The 22,341-nt window shown below is 40.4% G+C and overlaps 2 protein-coding genes across 2 annotated transcripts in view; one reads left to right on the plus strand and one right to left on the minus strand.

Annotated features, from left to right (window-relative positions):
* The window catches only part of MAP3K5 (mitogen-activated protein kinase kinase kinase 5), a 103,923-nt gene extending 85,672 nt beyond the window's left edge, over positions 1 to 18,251 (minus strand). Inside the window, exon 1 of the mRNA XM_015620940.3 lies at positions 17,523 to 18,251. Coding sequence (XP_015476426.1) covers positions 17,523 to 17,928 — 406 coding nt within the window. The 5' untranslated portion in view covers positions 17,929 to 18,251. The remainder of the gene's footprint in view (positions 1 to 17,522) is intronic.
* On the plus strand, positions 18,140 to 21,471 carry LOC107201554. The gene is made up of 2 exons (XM_015620955.3): positions 18,140 to 18,781; positions 20,017 to 21,471. Exons 1-2 carry the CDS (start codon positions 18,140 to 18,142, stop codon positions 20,140 to 20,142), a joined length of 768 nt encoding a protein of 255 aa, XP_015476441.1. The 3' UTR covers positions 20,143 to 21,471.
* The last annotated feature ends 870 nt before the right edge of the window (positions 21,472 to 22,341 follow it).

The raw sequence follows: 22,341 nt of genomic DNA on the forward strand, positions 1-22,341 counted from the left end.
AGCATGTGGAAATTCAATAGCCTGAAGAGTTTCCTTGTCATTTCATGTGTACACAATATATAACAGGTCTTAGTAAACCCATCCCTCAGCAATGTTAGTCCTTTTGAAGACTATTTAACTATGGGCTTGAATGGAAAAGTGCTTCTTTTTGCTTCTTCTAAAGCTGCTTACAGATAAGAGTTAAAAAATCAAAAATTACTTATTACTCCTTAATCAATGTTTCCTTTCCATTTAGATTACACCCTCTTTCCCTTTGTTTTTCTTCTGAAAAGAACCTATGTAGTCAGTCTCCGCCTGCATGGAAACAATTCCATGAATGATCCTGATAATGTTTTTTCCCCATCTGTGTCTTCCCCAAAGACCCAAATTCAGTTTTCCAAAGGTGATGAGCAGAGATGCACGTGGTAAAGATATGCCACATCACAGTTAGACAGCAAATAACTCTTCCGGTTTTTCCTTTTTTTTTTTTCCTGAGTTTATTACCTCTGTGAGGTTTTCAGTAATTTATTCACAACCTCTAACCTGTTACACACCCTAATGGATTAAAAAATAAGCAAACCCTGAAGCATTTGGTCATTCTGTGTCTCTGCCTATTCATTTGATTTTAAAATTGGTCTAGTGACTGCACTGACCAATATTTCCCAAAATAAACCCGTCTATGCACTAGTTTATCAGTTGTTTCCTTGCTCACAGATTTCTTGGTAGCAATGCATGTTCCTTCCCTAAGAACACAGCAATGAATTTATCATTGCTAGCACATGAATTTATTATTATTTATGGCCTATTTCTAATGTCCTAAATATTTGTCATTTAAATTCAAAAGATTATGTCTACTTTTCCTACTCATCTGCACCTTACAAGGTCTATTTATGTTTTATTTCAAAAAAATCCTTGAAAAAAACAGAAAGACATATCAGTATCTGCTTACCTCATATACCTTATCCATTTCCAGCTCTTCCTTTAAAAAACAAAATAAAAACCAAATGAAAAAAGAAACCACCACCACCACCTTCTTTTAACAAAGCAAGCTGTAGAATTACAGTTAAGCTGCTTTTTTCCATGTAAGACTACTACTAAGGCTTCTCAATTCAAACATGATTTGAAAGCAGGTAGGACAACCTTCGCAGGGCTTGGTCAGACCTTAGTAATCTGTAAATCACAAGAACAACATTTACATGCAGCCTTCCTTGCAATTTAGCAGGAAAAAAAAAACCCCACACAGCACTCAACCACACAAATCAATTTACTTCAGTCAACACAGATGAAGTGCAGCGTAAACAAAACACACCTGATTAAACCTAATTTGAAAGATCCCTGGGCTCCACCAAAAACAATGCAAAAAACTATCACCTTCACACAGAAAATAAAGGCTTAAATTCAAAGACGAGACTAAATTTGGAATATTCCAAGACGTAAAAAAGCAACCCTCCATCAAACCAGGCGCATGTCACTAACACAGCACATGGCACTATAATTTTCTTCTATTGCAACAATTCACAAAGGATAGAGCTAGAATCACTGTCCTGCTTTGCAAAGCACTCCACAGAACAGATTCAGGTAATCTTGCCCTGTAACACAAAAGCCTCAAATACTTATAAAAATTTAAAGGACCCTATTAAAACGTAACAAGGACAAGGAGTTTATCTCCAGCAGAAAAGAAGCAAACTTGCAGCCTTGTCTTCAGTTGCAGATATACAAGTTACAATATTACAGCATTGTTGCCAAGTACAAGAAAGTGTGGCACAGCGTCCTTTTGTAAACATCATCTCTCACCAGCTCCCAAGGACGGCAATTACACAAGTCTAGGATAAAAGTTCAGACAGAAACAGATTCATCCGGGCTGTTTTATTTCACTTAAATGCATCTCCCTTTTGCACAGACCAAGCTTGAAATTAATTTCACAATTTAAGCTATGACTCTTTGCTTTAGTTTACTGGAGCACAGATCACAGAACTACCCTTCACCTTTCAAGACTGTCAGAGTAACAGTGAAAGTACCAGTAAAGAAAGGGGAAAGGAGGTGATACACAAATTATTCCTGTTAAGGAGGACAAAACCTCCCACACTAGTTTTCTACCAAAATAACCACACGTGTGCACATAAGTAGTAACTTGGTATTTAAGTTCCTGGAAAAATCACACTCAAAATTCCTGAGAAGCAACTACTAATTTGCAAATTAATACAGAAAATACTACTGCTCACACCACCACCATCTGCCTCTAAGGCAGCACAGACTGCCCGGCCTCACAAGTAACTGCACTCTTGCATCCCTAACAGAAAACGGATATGACTCATCTGAGTTAAATTCTTTAACGCTTGACATGATTGCTGCTAATCGTTGCAAAACGAAAACCAGATCTGATAAGCGTTCAGCTTTGTCAATGGTAACTCCAGGTGGCCTGTGATAGCTATGATTCCATTCCCAATCAATTCAGTTTTACAGCAAAAAGAACAGCCTTGGGTCATTGTTGATTGTCACTCTCTCTATTAATACAAGATGCTCAAACTTTACTTCCAAAGGCAACCCATCTCTGTGGATGATTCCAGTACCAAAAACTACTTTTATATGGCTAAAGCACTAATTTAGAATTACTGCAGTACAATTTAATATCCAACCACTGTGTAAGAGTGTTTTAAATTTCAGATTTTATTTTAACTTATCAGCGAGGTTCTTGTCTTCTTAACTGAAATGAGTCATATCTAAATCCCCAGTGATCACAATGGCAGTGCATCTGATCTACCCAGCAGCTCACAAACTCAGGAAAGCTGGGTTCTCTCCTCACCTTTAGCTACAGTCTACTGCCAACCCTCAAGCAAGCCATTTACTCTTCATCCTTCTGGTTTCATTCTCTTTAAAATGATGAGATGTCTATCTGGTCCCTCCATAAAGTGCTTTAGCCTCTATAGATGAAATCCTTAAGTAAGCACATTACCCACAAAGGGGAATGGCCAGCATCACAGCTGGCAGAAGCATGATAAAAGACTTCAAGATAAAGCACTTGGAACGCTGTAAATGTTGAATTCAATTCTGAATTATTTATATATGGACATTCACCAAGCTAGGACAATGCTGAACTCCATGTACAGAAAAAAAATATTTTGTACCAGCAGCACTTTTGAAGTAGAACTAGCACTACAAATGAGATTTTAAGTGCATCAGATTTTTGAGTAAGAACAAGGACTACAAAACAGAAACACAAAGAAACATTTTGCTTGAGAAAATACTCTACAAACTAATCCATTACCTATATGTTTTAAATCACAGTAGACAGCAAAACCTCATGCTAGCTAGCCCACAACTGAACCAAGGAAATGGTACTAGAAGAACCTTATGAATTTATCAATTCCAGTGGGGCATGATAAACTTTAATGACTGGCATATGTTAATTGAGCCAAAGTGGCAAGAATAACCATTTGCATATAAAATCGGTGACTTGCTTAATGTTATGTTCCTATTCCTTCTGTATTCTATGTACAGGTAAAAATGTTTTCATTCCACATAACTTCTGGAATCCAGTTAGTATTCTAAGTGTTCTAGTACCAATTAACTAAAACAACTAGGTATACATGATCTCACTGCAATATTCAACATGGCTTCAACTGCTATTCAACCTGCAGTGCTGAAATGGTAAAGATAACAGTAATTTATGCTAAAAACAGATTTTTTTTTTCCTACAGCAATTTTTGATGTGAACAGGAAAGCTACACAGATGTAAATCTGAATAATTGCCATCAAAACAGATACTCAGTTTACACAAACTAAATAACCCACACAACTGGTAGGAAACCTAGCTCAGTTAAAACACGTAAATTCTCATGCTTCGGGCTCTTCATCTTCTATAGAAGAGAGAAAGAAACATTTGTGATGAAGAAACACTTGAGACACTGGTGAAAATAAGTGACAACAGCCACCACCTACTCATGCATTCATTTTTAGCAGACTAACCACTCTTTCACAGAGATTTAGCCAAAAATACCAGGATATAAAGGCCAGCAAATTAAACCACAAACTCTAGGAAACAACTTTGCCAGCATAGACCAAGTAATTTACAATAGCATAAGCCAAAAATTAAGCTACTGAAATTTAATTTGTTTCTTTTGCAGTCAACCTTCTTCATTTACCACACTGAAGGCTGTCTATATAACTGCAGGGCAGATACATTCAAGCAGAAATTAATAACTGAAAAATATTATATCTTTTATCAAAAAAGTTATGTGTTAGAGTTTGACTGAAAAATCAAATGAATTAAGATGATAAGCAAAATTTTTACAACACATTCAGTCATGACATTTTGTATATTTCCTGCAGATACAAAGAAACCAATGGTTCATGCTGGAAAAGATGCACAAATGCTGCACTTGCAGTCCAGTTCTATATGATGAATCTGAAAGACTATTTTTCAACAAACAGCACATATTAGCAAGTTATTTTCTGAATGACCATTGAGGCCTAAGACTTGCAATAGCTACTCACTGCCCTTCATTCAGTTCAAGGGCCTCAAGAAAGACTGTGAATTTGGAAGCTAAGATAGCTGCTGAAATTGTCCATTCACAAATGCAGTATCTTTAATCCACCTTCCTGAATAGAGATGACACTGCAACTGCACTTCCTCAGCTCTGAACAAAAGCTTCAAAGCACACTTGTTACACCTAAACTAGGAAATCAGAATAGCAATGCTGACCAATTAAACATGGCCCTGGTCCCACTTCTGCATCAGGACCAAGTGGCTTGGAATGGTTTTACATCAGTCTTAAATTCTTCTAGCCCCAGGTTGATCCCTTCAGACAGGCCATTGGGAATGCTACTGAGGCTCTACTCATTGGCACAGACCGAAAGCACGCCAGAAGCGATAACAGCTTAACAGCAGAGGCCGCTGAACTCTGCTATCCATGTGTAGAAGCCTAGAAGATAAGGGGACTCAATGTGTATGTCCCCAAACACCAATAGCCGGATAACTGTGCAGCCAACCAAGGATTGTTGTGAGAAAGAACAGGATGTGGCTGGAGAAGGGAGCCATATAGAGGTAGGGCAGCACTTTTCCGGAACAAGCCTCCTTGTTCTGGCTCCTGGAGATAAGCACAACACAGTACAGTGTGTGAATGAGGTCAAGAAGCAGACATGCTTCTATAGGGGGGGACTCAAGACCACCAAAGATCTCCAAAGCCCTCTGACCCATTTCCAGAAAGATCTAAAAGAACAGACTGAGCATGATAACTAATTTGCATAGAAAGTGAGAAACTTATCTCCAGGAGAGAGAAAACTTATGTATAAAAAGGTACCCCCACAAAGCCCAGGTGTGTGCGCATCCCAGGACCTTGGCCACACCATCAGCTGGATCAACGCTGGAGCCAGGACTGCTGATCTCTCTTCCTTTTTATCTCTTCACCCTCTTTAACCCTTCTCTCCCTTCCTTTTCTGCCCCTTTATTCAAATCCCAGTACTGTTAGTTACACTGGGAGGCAACGGGCTACCATACCAATTTTCATGGCAAGTGTATAACCTAATGAAACTCTGTAAGCTTTTGCAGATCCTCTTACTTTTGTCATTCCTTTCGACCACAAGCACCTATGAATCTGGGCACCTATGAATCCCCTTAAGAGTGGGATACGACAACACAAATACTCATTTGCTAGTAAAGATGTAGTCAAAATTTCAATTCTGGTGGCAGAATCTTTGAACTTTCACATGATGAGAAGTCCTCAAGTTTTTGTTGTAATACACAGCAAAACTCAAGATAATGCTTTCAAACCTTCCTGTAAACTGAAGTTATCTGGAAAACATCAGACTGAGAGCACAAACAGCTGGCACAGCCAGCATGAAATACACTCCTTAGCCACCCTGACCGGAAGAGGAAATGATATGAGGCAACCCACAAGGAGACAAGATCAAGAATAACGTGAAACCACACCTTTAGACAATCTCAACACTGGTTGCTGCAGTCCTGCTTTTGGTCAGTCCTCCAGAATGCGTGCTCAGCTCACAGAACTTACTCAACAGAAAGCTAACCAGAAGGAAGTAAAGGAGTGAGTTAGCAATCAGGCTAGCTCCATGACCTACCTCATCATGTAATTCTCTGAACACTAAAAGCAGCACCAGGGAAAAGCATGTTAGTCCAGTTTCTCCTCCACTCTAAGCTGCCGTGGGACTGCATCTCAAAGGATACAATATACTCAACTATTCCAGCAGTTCTACTTAATGAGAGTAAGTGCACAGAAAAATGTATTTTATTATCTTCTTACCCTACTTAACACTGCAGCTAGAGTGAGGCAGCAGTATACTCTCAGCAGGAGGGTAATTCTCTTTTCTGATATTGATATGTATATTGCAGTACCTGTCATCTTGTTTCTATTTATTTGTTGGCATTAAGAATTATTTGAAAATGTGCCATGTCAATTAGGCCTTTCAGTATTAGAAGTCTGAGACAATTTTATTGCAAAAGTACTTGACATTACTATGGCAGTAGCTCTAAATCACAGAATGGCTTGGGTTGGAAGGGACATCCAAGTTCACCTAATTCCAACCCTGCTGCCTTGGGCAGGGATGCCACTCACTAGATCAGGTTGCTCAGGCCCATCCAAGACATGATCTTGAACACTTACAGGGATAGGACATCCACAACCTTTGGGCAACCTGTTCCAGTGCTTCACCACCTGCTGGGTAAAGAATTTCTTCTTAACATGTACTCTAAACCTGTCCCCTTTCAGTCTGAAAATACGTTTTAACCTTTCAGCTTAAAACCATTTCAGTTTAAAACCCCTTTTCCTGTCACTATCTGCCCATATAAAAAGCCCACCTCCCTCCTTTCTATAAGCCCCCTTAAGGTACTGATGGGCCACAATGAGTTCTCCCTGAAGCCTTCTCTTCTCCATGTTGAACAACGCCAGCTCTGTGTGTCTGTGAATCAGTATCTTCAATTCATAATGGATAAGGAATATATAAGTTCCTATGAATTGAATTAAATCTTGAAAACATGCATCTGGTAGTTTGCAACCAGCCACAGCATAAACTGAAATTCACCAAGGTTTGGTAAATCTGCCTACCAGGAAATTTTTCAACTGAAGCTACTATTAAAGTACTTGAACAGAGAAGATACAGGGACAAGTATCAGGTTGTCAACAGACTGATCATTCAAAGCAGACACACTTCTGGGACACTGCAGAAGAGAGACCAAAATGCAAGCAGTTAAGCAACAAAATGGACTGGAAATTTTCCAGTTCACACCCATTTGGCAGGGCTTGCTGCAAAAGCTCTCAGTTTAGTTCAGTCCATTTTCCCAGTGCTTTTATTGCATTTTGGCTTTCTTGCATCAGCTGGAAAAGGGAGATCATGGTTTCTGGTAACAGAATTAGTGGCAAGAATCCTCATTTTCTTGTTTATTTTGCGGCATGCTTTTAGAACACATACTTTTAAGACATTCTCTGTGTACCTCAGAATTGTGAAACACACCCAAATGTGTTGAAGTATTTAAACCATGTTAAATCCACTTCACACTTAATGGTCTTCACAAACTTCTGGTGTTATTAAGCCTCAATGAATTAAGTATATTTGAGTAAATCTTCAATACAAGCTCTTTGAGTGGCTGCTAAATCCAGCCTGAGACACTTCTCATCTGCAAACAGAGCATTCTGCAATACACCCTAAGACTGGTCCAGCAAAAAGCTGCTAGCACAACTGGGCTGGGTTGCATCACAGTCTCAGCTCTGGACAGTACTGCCCATAGAGGCTCCAGCCTAAAAGGCTTGTCCAGAACCAATCATCCACCATGAGTCCCCAGATCTACCTGAGGCCAAAGGGCTTCCTTCCTCATGCTGAGAGGTTGATGAAGTACTTTCTTCACCACTGGAAATGGCCTTCTATGGCTGTAGTAAGTCAGGGTACCCACATGCTGCCCTTGGCCTGTGGCAGCAAGTAGAAGGAGGAAAACAAACCATGTCTGCTCACTCTGATGTAGGGTTAAGAAATACCATAATCCCTCAAGAACAAACCAGAATTGGGCACTGCTGCAAGACCTCAGCACTTCGTCAAAGTTAACAGCATTGGTGTCATAATAATATAGCTGTACAGGACATTTTGGAACGGCTACTTATTTTTCTGGCTTGCCCTGCAATGCCTGCCATGCTTCATATGTGCCACATTCACTATACACAGTTAATACAAGGTTAATACATCAGGAAAATTCCCAAAAGAATAAGAACGCTGAAAGACATAAAAGGAAACTAGAACAACCAAGCACAATATCAAACCCTGCCCCCCTCAAAAAGAACAACTAAAAAGAAAATCAAAAATGTAAAAAACAAAAAAACATTAAAAAAACCATAAACCAACAAAAAAAGCCCTCTTTAAGAAATTCTGTTCCTCTTCTAATTAACATGCAATCATAAAAATAGTTGTGGAAATTAAAATCTTCACAGTCTTGAAATGTATATAATATACAAATATTGAATGAGTCAATCAGGGAACTTTACCTCCTAAAATAAGTTTCAACATAATAAGCAAAACAAAATAGTTTGTGCACAGCAACTTGAATGATTTGCAAGGTCACTGAAAACCCCTGTAAGAGATTAAGTATTGAAGGACTCAAAGTATCAAAGGAAGTATATTTGTTTTCATATGAAGTAACATTGAAATTCAGTTCTGCAGAAAACAAAAATTGAAATTGATCTCAGGGAATATAAATACACAGGACTTCAGCTTATTTACACAAGTAACAATCACTTCTTGTGAAAGTGGTCAAGGATGGTATCACTGAGCCTTTTGCAATTGCACTTGACCTACGAATGATGACAATGTTCAGAACTGACAAAATCCCTCTCCCAAGGAGATTCAGAGGGATTCTTTGTTCTTCACACCAACTGCCTGGCAAAATCTTCTAATTTCCAACTGTGATCTGGAAGACAAGGTTCTGGTGATATGAAAGACATTCAAGAGGCTTCTGCCCTTCTCCACAAATGCCACATGTCACTTCCACTGATGGCAAGAGCTGCAAGGAGTGAGTGAAGACAGGATGCAGCATACAACCAAAAAGCTGGCTTGCATTATCATGCTACATTATTGGAAGCATAACCAATAGTCAGTATGCATACACTGAGGTTAAAGTCAATCCATTTTCACTCAAATCAGCTATAAGGATCTTAGAGGAAAGTTAAGAAACCTAATCTGAGATATTGTCTTGAAAATCAGTAAGAAATCAATAAAACATAAAATTATGGTATACATCTAGTGTGTTTCTCTTTAGATACATTCTTCTATAGAGAAAAGCCAGTACTATAATGCTTTCCAAAGTATGCATAGCTGCAAAAATCGTATTGAAGGTGGAGCAGTGGAAGTAGGAGCATTTAATCTTCTGGGTGTGCCTTTATGGTGAAGTTAAATGAAGCACTTTGCTACTGTGTCAACATAACTGAATAAATTTATCCCAAGCAGGAGGGGCCCCACTTCAGAACCATAAATTAATTCCTACAGTGGTACAACTGTTCCTTTATTTCCGGTACCATTCTGGTGTCGTTGAGTCTTCCTTGGTCACATCCAGGGCTTCCTGTGCTACAGTCAGGTGACTCATGCACACTCCACAACAGACTTCTGTTAAACCAGAAGTTTAACCTGCATCTTCACAGTTCACAGATTGCAGGTCCCTCCATCTATAGGTCCCTAATAAGCCAGAAAGACTGTAATGAAACCAGCATTAAACCTGTATCAGACAGGTATTGTGTGAAGGGGAAGAAAACCAGATAAATTCTGCAAGAGGTACAGATAACACTTCTTTGGAGATATTGCTGAAAACCTGACTTCACCACTGAAAGCACCAGCTGCTTACTCACCCAGAGTGCACTCTCTGCAAGAGACACCCACTGACACAATCAGCAAGCAAGTCCCAGAGCAACTCATTTGCTTTATTACAGTAAGGGAGAAATGCAGAGCCAAATTTTTACAAGGGTGTCTAGCTCTTAAATCAAAACATACATTTCTTGTGGGAATTGAAAGAGCACTGATTCCCACTGGCTTCAAATGATTCAGACTGTGGGAAATCTTTAAGCCTCATGCTGCATCTAAACTCATTCCAATGTTTATGAATATAGGCAGATATGATTTAGAAGGGAATTCAACTCCTGCATGCTGTTGTTAATAGTTGATCAGCAGCTCTTCATAACTGAAATATTTTTTCTGCATCACTTAAGGCATAAATTTGGTCTCAGAGGAAAAAAGTAATATCAACCAAAAAAGCAGCCTGTGCTTGTATATCAAGCTCAGCCTGAGGTTCATGTTCTCTTGGAACACAATCACAAACCTCTCACAGAAATCTACCCATCAGTAATTAGCAAAAAATCTCCCAATTGTCAAAACAGATTCTTCTGTCATCTCTCACACACATGTTCTGTGGTATGAGATGACTTTGCTGACTGCTACAGATGTTTATCTCATTCTAACAAATGCTGTATTTTGAGTGTGGCTGTAGTGCTGAGTATAAACACCCAGAGAAGCCATACTGAAGAAGTGGTAGGAGACTACTGTGGACAGTGGATGTTTTGGGAAAATCTAAAGCAGGGAGCCTACAATGAAAGATGTGAATCCCAGCAATAACTTCCATTTTATTAAACACAGACTTGCAAAATCCCTGCCACTATAGAATCAGGTTTTTTAATTCCTTTGGGTTTAACTTACAAATAAACTTGCTGGTTACCTATGCATGCAAATACAGCAATTCCAAATACAGACTGCTCCAAAGGGACCGAGGCAAGAGAGGAACAAGTTTTAAATGATCAGCACCACAGAATGGACTCAAAACTCAGCTGGTCTATATAGAGACAAAATAAAACAAACTGTCATAAAATTGAAATCTCCACTTGCTTAACCTAATTTCATTTACGATGTAACAGAGCGTGAAGTTTACTGAGGACAATGGTGCTAAAGCATTTACATAAGGCCTTTTCTACTTTTCACTTGAATATTTAGGCTTTAACACAACTTGTTTCAGCTGTTGTCACTTGCTACATTTACAGCTTTTTGTATTGTGCTTCTTTACTTTGGAAAGCTACTAAAAAGAGAAGCCAAATTATTATCATGACTGCAGCAAATTCAAGAGTCATTTCTTTATGACACATCCTGTTCAGAGCTACAGAAATGCAAACTGCAGAAAAATCAGTCACAAGCTTTCTTCTGCATTACTCAAAAAGTATTCTTCTAGTTCCATTTAGCATTTTCTCTATTGGGGAACATACTTAGATGATGTCTGCTCATACAGATGCCTCACGAGTTTTACACCTTTACTATATTTTAACAGACCCTAATAATTTCATAACTTGCTTTCCTCCCACCACTTCAAATACCATGAAGTATTTCTAAACTATCACCATGATGCACTGAAGTGCAAAAGAGAAAGTACCATTTCAAAAGTCTAGCTTCTAGTAACTTCCAGAAACTTCTAAATAATCCAACAAAAGCCTTTGTGTGAAATCTCTAGTCAGCTGTCTCACTGATAACTCTTCAGTAAATAAGCACTGCAGGAGCATATCCCTAATGTTATTTATGTTACAGACATGGCTGGTAATTCACACCCATGGCATATGCTGCATAAGCCTCTCAGCTCTGGGAGAGGCCTTAGGAAGCTCCTTCTGCACAGCAGAGCTACAATCTACTGTCATAGGCCATTGATAGAGTCTGAAAGAGAACCCAGGTCTCACAGCCCACATACATGGAGTGGGGGGTGTATCTGCTGTGCTACTCCTGCTTCAGACAGAAATTGATGGAATAGTAGTTTTCCAGTCACCTATAGCCTGATGAGAGTAGTGCAATAGAGTACCAATACTGGAATTAAGTTATACGAATTTACAGCTGGTCCAGCAATGGAAATATGTTGTTTCAAATCCCACAATTTCTTCATAAATTCAGAAGTTCTCCACTAGCACCATGAACACACAAATTTTGTATCAGGGTTACAGATTTTTTTCCAGACTCATAATTTCTGTTGTAGATGTAGATGACATTCTGGTGCTTTAGAATTAAATACTCGAAGATATGCTGTCATTTGGTTTAGGTTTCTAATACTGCTTTCTAAGAGAGTCTGCAATCAATATGCAGAATCAAAAGGATCGTAATAATCCACCCCACCTAAACATTACCATATGTGCTATGCACTCTAACACAAAGATTTTATACTCATACTTTGCATCCATGACGTGATTATAGTCATACTCTCAAGACAGCCATAAGATCAAGTCTGCACACCATTACTAACTTATTTGGCATCTCTTGCTCCAACTCATCACTTGCATCATCGCTGCTGGAACATAGAATTTTCAACATGATTTCCACTGACAGTGGGACTAAACCTCTTTTTATTTTTTTAGTAGTTGTCTTGGACTCTGAAATCAGACAAGAATAATGCATCATGATAATATTTCCTGCTCACTAATAAGAACTATAATTTGATTCTCCAGTCATAATGCTATAGAAACAGTAGTGGGGGTACAGCAGCACCTGGGGAATGGGGGGAGGGGGGAGTCAAAAAGAAGCAAAATAAGATGGGAATATAAGTTGTAAGTGTTGCATAATCACAGAAAGTATGTGAAGTATTTCAAGTGTCTGACAAAACTCTGTCAGTGAAACTAAAAAATATTAATCAGGAGGCATTGAGAAAAAGGCGGTGAAAAACCCCTAATTGTTCTGAGAGACGATGTAGAATAGAATAACGCTTGTGATTACTTTCTCTGCTAGTGATTTTTTTTTTTCCCTACAAACTGCTAGTATGATAGGATACATGATGGTTTTTACCACAGAAAATATTGACATCAACTTCTAGAAACGAGAACATCAGTTTTGAATAGCATATGACCTCCTTTGGGTTTAAGGTGAAAGTCTGCATTAGTGTGTCACGATCACAAACTTCAGGAAACTTATATAAAAGGCATAACTCACTTGAAAAAAATAGCATCCTAGAATGTATCATATTTAGAGGAAGAAACCACAAGAATGCTGTTGAGCCCTGGCACGGCTTTACAGTGTTTCTGTGTGCCTATAAATGTTTTTAATCCACAGATGTTCTGTAGAATCTGCAGAAACAACTTAGGTGTAGAACATCTTTGAAGTAAAGTTCACCTTCATATAAGTGAACTTTTTGTCATTTTTTGTATCAAGAGTCTTCCCAAGAAAGTTGCACTCTATGTTTCTAAGCCAATCTCAAACCCAAGCCTGCATGAATTCTGAAAGAAAGAATGCTGAATACCGGAAATAAAGATAATATATTAAACCTATTTTATCATCTCTTATTTGATGAACTGTATTTTCATTGATCATTGCTGTTCTGGAGAATTATCTCAATAGCCTCGCACAATGGTGTTAGTAGAAAATGCTATCTATCCTCAGGGCCATTGATGGATGAAACTTGGGCATAATAAGATTATGAAATTGAAATTCCCCAGTATAAGACAACATTAAAGTTAGAAAGACAGTTTTATATGAAAAGCACATCAGTCAAGCTATTTATCTTGAGAACCAACCTAAAACAAGTGACTGCACACATTAGAAAACACATATCCTCCTCAATAACTGATCTTTCACAAGTTCCTCTGAGACTGTATTTAAAAGTTAGAATGCCCAATATTATGCATCTAGAAAATTACCATACACAACCCTGTTTAATTCTAAAAACATTTGTGAAGAAATTACTTTGACTTAGAGCACCTCCCTCCCATGAAGAGCTGATTTCATTTAAATTACTGATTCATGTGACTTTTTTTCCTTTTACCATACTTTCACCTATTTTGCTCCTCTCAAACACTGTTCAGCCAGCAATTCATCTACTTATGTAATACAAAGTGACAATGTAAAGATCTGCTGGAAATAAAATCATTCTAAGTTCAATTGTCAAAAAAAAAAAAAAAAATAGGAAAAAAAAAAAGAATGCTTACCTAAGCCAAACAAACTCTAAGTACTTTACATTTGTTTATGGCTGTTTCCAAAAGAAACTGAGCAATTAAAGAAAAATCAACAGGATATGTAGATCTAGTCATTCAAATTTAGAGAAAATACCATTTAATTACAAATATCAACGGCTTCAGTGACTTTTAAAATACTATGATTACCTATTGCACTGTAGAATCGTGTCTCAGATACATTTTGGCACATCTCTAATTGCCCAACTCTTAAAATACTCCTGAAGTGTTTAGAAACAAAGTTGAATTTAGGAGGTGTCTGTAATTCACCTGCACCAGCTTAAAATTACTGGAGACAAAAAAAACAAACAACAAAAAAACCACCACCCCACCACAAACCAAAAAACAAACAACAACAATAAAAAACTAGCTATCCTCTTTATAAAGGAAAAGAGCCCTTAAGACAGCTGATTAAATCCAGATACATCAAGTTTTGCAAGAAATTGAACTACATTTTCCTCTCTTCACCTTCCTCTTTAAACAGAAGAAAATGTGATTAATGCTGAAGTCTGTTTTTGTCAGACACTTCTACAGCAGTTTCCAGGGCTCATTTCCTTTTTAAGAAAAAATTATTTTTTTGTTGAAATCAAGTGGAATTTGAGCCATGCAATCAGAAATGCTAGACTAGGCTCATTCTTAATATTTGGTGCATGCATGGTTCAATTATACATAGCTGACACCTACTCACTAAATATGCAGTGCTAATTATGTCTCAGCATTTAAGGGCCATAGTTGACTGAAGCTGGCAGGAGATTATTAGTAGGCTAATCTACATTTAGAGCGGATGATGAGTATTTTCATCTAAGATATTTTAGTTAATAATCCTTCAAGTTCTCTTTGAAGCAGTGAAAGGCATGAAGCAAACATACATCAAAAATCAGCAAGACTTCATACTACGTTTTACAAAGCAAAAAGTAAGACACTAAAAAGGGAAGCCTTAATGATGTACAGGTATGCTATGCTGTAGGTCTATCCTCATAAATACCAGTTAATTTACATGCATTACAAGTGTTGAGAGGTTTAATGTTTTGCTTTGTTTCACACAAACACAGTTATAAGTTTGATTTTCCAAACCTTCCTGAAATCACATCATTCCTTACTCTGGTAACTTAGCTGGCCTTTACAATGAATCCAGGAGGACTTCACACCCTGATTATGACCGTAATGTAACTATCATGTAATTTGAAAGCACTTTCACTGCTGAATTTTTATTTCATATTTAGTCATGCTGTGTTACTTTCATACACTATTAAAAAAAAAATATAGTGTCCAGATATTCTTTATAATTAATATCACTAACATCACCTTTGATCACTGAAAGCACACAGCAGAGGACAAGAAGGGTAAGAGGGATGGAGTTTAGGTCACTTACAAATGCTCTGTCCCACCACCCTGTTAAAGCAGTTAAAATACCTGTGCAAAAGCTACACCCTCCATGGCCATTTCGGTTTTGTTCCTTACTCTGTTTCCCATTTGTATTCCTCTACTACACAGCTTCTACTCTTTAATGTTGTTCCCAAACAGAGATTTTTTTCACTCTTATAGTTCCTGGAAAACAACTAATTCCTAAAAATAGTAAGACTGTAGAAAGTGCACCAAGGATAAAGAAACAAGTGTGAAAAATCAACAGATCCCACTAGACCCAAGATAAGCAACATAAAACTATTTTTGAGATTGCAGCTGGTTTATCACTGGTCAGCTCAGACAGTACAGAGTACATGTGGAGCAGATGCAAACTTCTACATCTAGATCTCTTCAGTTCAGGCACTGGAGGTGATCAACTGTCCTAGTTCTTTAAATGTTTCTGGACTTTACTACTAAAGCAGAATTACGAAGTACTTTTTCTGGTTTGCAACAGTTCCATTAAATTCCAGCCAAACAGGAAAAAAAAAAAAAAAAAAAAGAGTAACGTTCTCACATTTACATTTGCTGAAAAGCCACTGAAATAAGCAAATTATATTACATAAGCATGCAGTTATGTAGCACTATAAACCAGACGCCTACTGCCAGAATTAAAAGGGGCCCACTTCAAGTCAAATCTCCCATTACAAGAAAAGCGTCCATGAACTATCAAGACCCGCCTGTTGAACAGCTCAGAGTCTAAAAATTAACCAGGGTAAGCGGCATAAAAACATCAGGGATAATTCAACTTCCTGAGCCTCACTACGCGACAGCTTCCACAACACAACCAAAAGAGACTCTCAGATTTCACCTGCCCTGGAATGAAGAGATGTCAGGGTGCTTGAAATCTCTCCGAGTTAAACGCAGAGAATATAATGTCTATAATTAAACTTTATGGCCTTCCTATTTCCACCTGTGAGAACAGCTCCTCTGACTTCCGAAAATTGTTACTTTCAAGGAAATGGCTCTGCATGGGGCAAAAGGAATAAGCCGTGAATGCAGAGCTTAAGAATCGCCCACCTCACTGAACTGAAAACAGCAGTCCATGAGGCAAAGCTTGCGAAGTTTCAAAGAGGTGACAGGCATTTGCATGCCTGTGCTGAACAGCCTTCTGTGAGAACTGTTCACAGTAAAGGTTTTTGTTTGTTTGGGTTTTCTTTCCTTTTTTCTTCACCCCTCCCCAGGAGAGGAGGAAACTACAGTATCTGACAAAACTTGTTAAATGCTTCTTTTTAGCATGCATTTCATATAAGGCAAAGCCTACAATAAAACTACAAAAACTACTACACCAAAGCTTACAATAAGCTTAAAATTGCAGGTCAGGTCAATTACCCGCTTCTGATATTTTTTTAAAGCAAAAAGCCATTAATTCAGTACTATAACCTTATTTGTATGAAGCCTTTGAAAATCTAGCAAGCAGGGGTATTTTTTATTCTACATTCACACTATTTATCTGTCAGTAAGATGAATAGATAGGGGAGAGTTTTACTTATTATTTTTACAAACGGGGCCATCATAACACAAAACCTCAGGCCACCACACCTTCAAATGAAGGTACTGTACTTTTATCATCACACAGCTGGTAAACTGGGCTGAGAGGATGCAGCTCTGGGTACTCTTGCCAATTAACTCGGCCGGTGTGCTCTTTGTCCAAGAGCATCAATCGTGTTTATTTTATGCAACCAATATCAAAAGCACAAACTTTCAACCACAAACACCTGCAGCATCCCAGACACCGCGTCAGCACTAGGAAATTGTCCCTACGCGCCTGGTGTCAAATCTGCTTTTCGAAGCTCCCGTGGCCTCGCAGCTCCTGTCTGTTTCAGCCCGCACTCATCGTACTAGTACAAATTTGCATCCCTGCACTCAGGACCCCGAGAGAAAACAGCCAGGGAACGTTTAACCCGCTGGTAGCAGTCACAAGCGCTGATTCACAGCACGCTTGCTGACATAAGAGTTTTTTGTTCATTAGCGCGGTGGACAAAAGCGGTCTCTGGCACACTTTTGCCTCCCCACGCTCCCGCCATGCCTGCTGTCACTGTAGCCGGGGGCACCGGGGGCTCGGCGCCCGGAGGAGCCGGCGGCCGGAGCTGCTCCCGCCGCCCCGCGGTGAACCCGGGGCGGTGACGGCGAGCCCCGGCCGAGCCGGTCCCGCGGAGTGATGATCAGCCCCGGCCGGGCAGCCCTTCTCACCTGCGTTGTAGAAGCGGTCCAGCACCGCCGTCTCGCCGAAGTCCAGCTTGCCGAAGTGCAGGGTCTCCAGCGCGGCGCCCACCGCCTCGCACGCCTCCCGCAGGCTCTGCAGGGCGCCGCTCTCCGCCGCCAGCAGCGGCCCCTGGCTCGCCTCGTTGATCACGTAGGTGACCGCGGTCCGGCGGCCGCCACCCTTGGCCCGCGCCGCGGTGCTCGGGCAGGCGGCGGCGGAGGCGTCCTCAGCCCAGAGAGCGGCGGGCGGCGGCGCAGCCAAGTCGGGCGGGAGGCTGCGGGCGCCGCTGTCGGCCCCGGGCGCTCTCCTGCCCAGTACCTCCTCGCAGGGGGTCCCGCCGCCGGGCGGGCCGGGTACCGGCAGGCTGACGATCCCCTCGCTGCTGTCGCTCATCCCGGCGGCAAAGGAGTAGCCCCGGGCTCTGTTGCACTGGCTGGGGTTAGGCGGATGCCATACTGCGCCGCCCGCCCCGGAGCGGTCCCGCTGAGCTGCTGGAGGGGAGAGGCGGCCGGGCTGAAGCGAGGGATTCCCACTCGGGCGCTAGCGAAGGCTGGCAGAGACGGGGAGACGAGCACAGCCTCCCTCCGTGCCTGCCACCGGCACCATGACGCGCCCTTCTCCCCCGCACCTGCAGGGACTGCCCGGCACACCGACCCCCGGCAGCCCGGCGTCCTTCTCCTGCCACCCCCGACACCCCGCTCTTCCTCCGGCCGCTTCACTCCGTGGGCGAAATTCCTCGGCCGCAGGGAGGAACCACTTGTGGGATCGCTCTCCGGCGCCCCAGCTCTTGCCGAGCCACAGCTGCGGATCCACTGGCAGCGCGGGCTGGGGCGGCCCCAGCACCGGGCACCTCCTCCGGCTCCGCCTCCGGGCAGAAATAACCTTTTCCGCCCCCCTGCTCGGCGTTCCGTCCCGAGTGGGAGCTCTCGGAGAAAGGGGGTCACGTCGTGTCCTCACGGGTTTGTCCGCCTGGAAGGCCTCCGCTCCCCTTGGGAAGTCCCGGCCTGCCCCCGCCCCGTGCCTCGGGGCGCCCCGGGAGGGGACGGCAGTACCGGCTGTTGGAGAGCACCGAGGGCGGCCCTTCCCTGCCGCCTCCTGTGGGGCTTTATTTCGTAACATCCTCCCCCCTAACACGAGCCCACGGTCGCGCTTCAGACCTACGGGGTCAGGCTGCGTCTCCCCGCCGCTAAAACTACAGGGGCCCTGCCTCGCCCTGCAGCCTTCAGAGGGGCTTGAGGTTTGCCAGGTCCTTCATGTGCGCTGAACCTGGTCCTACTAAAGAGATTTTATCATTTGCTGCTTTCCTTCGTGTGCGCTGAACCTGGTCCTGCTAAAGAGATTTTATCATTTACTGCTTTTCTTGTTTGCTTTTAATGGCACGAACGTTCTAACTAGCTTGTCAGGAGTAAATGCTTTGAGTGTTTGCAGTGAGTTGAGAGCGGTGGCAGGACTGAGTAATCATTAGCCTTTGCTGTCTACTATTATCCGCCGCCTGAACCTGCCTCGCTCTGTGCTCCCAAACGGCTTCAAGTTCACTGAAGGGTTTATGGCTGGCTGCGTTGAGCAGGATCAGCCTGACGCTTTTCAAGTGCTGCACTCAGAAACTGGAAAACTACCTCTGTATGTTGACTAAATATGTCGTTTTTTTGCATTCACCTACAATTTACTTGTCAAGAATACTTAAAAGCTTGATAATTACCAAAAACATTACTTCACGAAGAAGGAAACTAGTAGGAATAACTAGCATATATCCAAAACCTGTGCTAGCTTTGTGTGGTGTAGCACCCAGTAGAGGAAAAGATCCTTTGGCATTTGAAATAATCCATCATATGAAAAAAAGATTATTTACAGTCCAAGAGCGAATATCTAGGGAATTCAAAATGGATTGGAAAATGAAATAATGTTGAGACTTCTGCAGTCTGTTTTTGGATATAAATATTATGAAAGTGGATGATTTATTAAATGTCCTTTTTTTTAAAAGGGCTTTAATTGAACAGATACAAGAGAGAAGGAAAAATAGCATTTATTAGCTTTGTTTATATGTTGTATCAATAGGTCCCATCCCGTTAAAATTGATGTTAAGACTAATCCACTTGTTGGCACAAAACCTCGTCCTGTATCATTGTTTTCCATTACTTCTGTAGACAGAGGATCAGTTCTGGAATAATTAGAAAAATTACTCACTGCAGTAGCTTCAGTAGCTCTGTTTGCTTTTGTGTCGAGCAGTCCCCTTTTCCAACAAGATATGCTTGGCATTTGCTTCTGCTGATAAGAAATCGGTAAATGGGGTGGGAAGATGACAAGCAAACTAAAGACTAATTTACAGGGAAAAGTTAATATTTGCTCATCTGCCAGATACAGTAGGTTATTGTTTCTTGCTACAGTCTGAATGGCACGAGTGTTTTTCTAAATTTTGGTGTTTTCCACAAAATGCAGAATTGGTGTTAATCCATTCAACGTTGCACTTACATCACCTTACAGGAAGCAAGAACAATATGTCTCTGTTGTTCTCGAGAACAGCCCGTGTTTGTCAAGTGCAAAAGGAAGTCATGGACTGAAAGGAGACGGAAGAAGCATGCTATTCCACTTAGCATTACTGACTTGTGAAGTTTGCTTCGTTATTAGCACCATGTCTATTCCAAATACAAGGTAGTTTTTCTACTGATTTGGCTGTGTGTGAGGCTGACTGCTAAACTGGGGAAAAAATCGAAATGCTGTTGAATAACAAACACAAATTACTGATGCCTTTATGAAGTGAAAATACATCTTTTAATCTGTTCTTTGAAGCAAACAATCAGGCAATAGGAGCTCTTGTGCTTTCATGTTTGATTAGGAGATAATTCTAAGGACTTTTTATAAACTGGAGTAACATCCCATTTGTTATCAGAAGTACTCTTACCTTGTTCACTTGTTTATCAAAGGCTGTGAAATTAACATCTTTAACACCAGATGGTTTGTATATAATCATGATTCAGTACCATCCTGTTCCAGCTCTTTTTTTTCAGAGACAAAACAGACAAAAACTTGGAACAAGCAGCTGGCTGTAGACTTGTTGAAATAACAAGCTTCTCTTTGTTATATATTTCTACAGCTATAAGTCATTTACCTCTGGTATTAACCATAATTATAATTTTAACATCCAAGAGTTTGCCAACTTTAGTAGTTGCAAACATAAATGCAATTTTTGATTAGTTACAAACAGCACACGACAAATACCACAGGCTTGACTTAGCTGACCCAACTAGTGTAAACACAGTCCAAGACCAAAAAAGACAATTCAAATGTACCCTGATTCATAGAGATTAAATCTAAACAAAACTGTGTCCAATTTATATTCTTCATGTATTGTGGCCATTCATGTCCAGTAGGAGAAAAATTATTTTAGATTAATCTGCATTTTGAATTTGTTTACGGTAATGTGGATGGAATTCATAGATTAATCTGAACTCTATCTCCACAAATACTGGGTTTAAAATGGATGTAAAATTTCATTAATCCTTTAAGGCCTTCTTATTTAACTACAGGATAACGTAAAGGAGTGAGAGATTGGAGACTCATTGTAAATTCTTCACTGAGAAACAGGAAAAAGTTTTCAGGAGTCCAGAATACTTTAATTATGAGTTTCTAAAAAGTACCCAAAAGAATTTCAAGAAATGTGGAGATACAAAAATTTGAATGAGATATTAAAAGTATTTAAGTTAATGCAATTTTTGAAACCTTTAGGCCGGAACTCTCACAAGCACTAGAAACGGTTAAAAAAATGTTTCTAAAATCTGTCTAAAAAGTTAGACTAAGTATATCACTATTGACAATGAGAAGTAACCTTTTAGGTTAAATAGGCTGAAGGTGGTATTTTGAGGCATCCGGCTGCCAGTCTTTAAGAGAAGATGCACTTACGGTCACACTGAACATTTAAAACAATATTTAAGTAGGAGAGGGGGGTGGGAGGCAAATAGAGACTGGTGGCCATTGTGTGAGGATGCAGCTGATCATGGAACAGTAATAACATGGGGAATCTGCTTACCAAATTGCAACTTGGTGCACATGGGTGGCAGCCAGCGAAACCTGACCAAACAATGTGGATACATCATCAGGGATGGATATTTCACCAGTCTGGATTGTCCTTGTAGCTCTTTTCTTGTGAGCATGGTGAAGATTGTGTGCTGTTCTTGCTTCATATTCTCTTTCCCCATAATTCTCACATTTCTTTCTAAATCTCCATGTCTAAATCTTCATTTGCACCAATGTCTTTCCCTCCTCTTGCTTCTTTTATTCTTTTAAACTTCCAGAAAGCCCTCCATGCTAACTGCTTCTTCCTTCCAAATGCCATATGAGAGGAGCCTTTTCCCTTTGCATTCATTACTGCAACCTCCTTGGTTTTTATTTATTCTTAATGTTGCCAATTTTTCAATCTTAAATGAACCTTGGGATTCTAAATGCTTTTTCTGAAGCTGCAACACATTTGGCTTTATGATGATATGGGGATTTCAGATGGAAACATCTCTGTGCTTCTATTAGTCAACAAGGGTTCACTTGTAGAAGAAAATCTTGATGGCATGGAGCCTAGGGAATGGTTCAATAGTTAAAAGACAGAAAAAAATTAACTACAGTCCTTGAATATTTTCAGTGTTTTAAGCTACCTGCCCTTGCAGATGAGGAAATAGCTCACATTCTACTTTCTCTGGTAGAAAATATCTTTTTATAAGTTGTTCAAATACTTGGACTAGAGCATTTCTGATTATTGCTCCTGCTGACCAGCACAGGTTTTGGAACGATTTGTGCACACAGCAGTGATGTTTACCAGCT

Source organism: Parus major, chromosome 3 (genome assembly GCF_001522545.3).
Source record: "Parus major isolate Abel chromosome 3, Parus_major1.1, whole genome shotgun sequence".
In the NCBI taxonomy this organism is placed as follows: domain Eukaryota; kingdom Metazoa; phylum Chordata; class Aves; order Passeriformes; family Paridae; genus Parus; species Parus major.

Coding starts and splice junctions, on each gene's coding strand:
- LOC107201554 (XM_015620955.3), top strand. CDS start 18,140: ATGACGCGCCCTTCTCCCCCGCACCTGCAGGGACTGCCCGGCACACCG. Junction 18,782..20,016: donor AGGGGCTTGAGGTTTGCCAG/GTCCTTCATGTG, acceptor ATCACCTTACAG/GAAGCAAGAACAATATGTCT.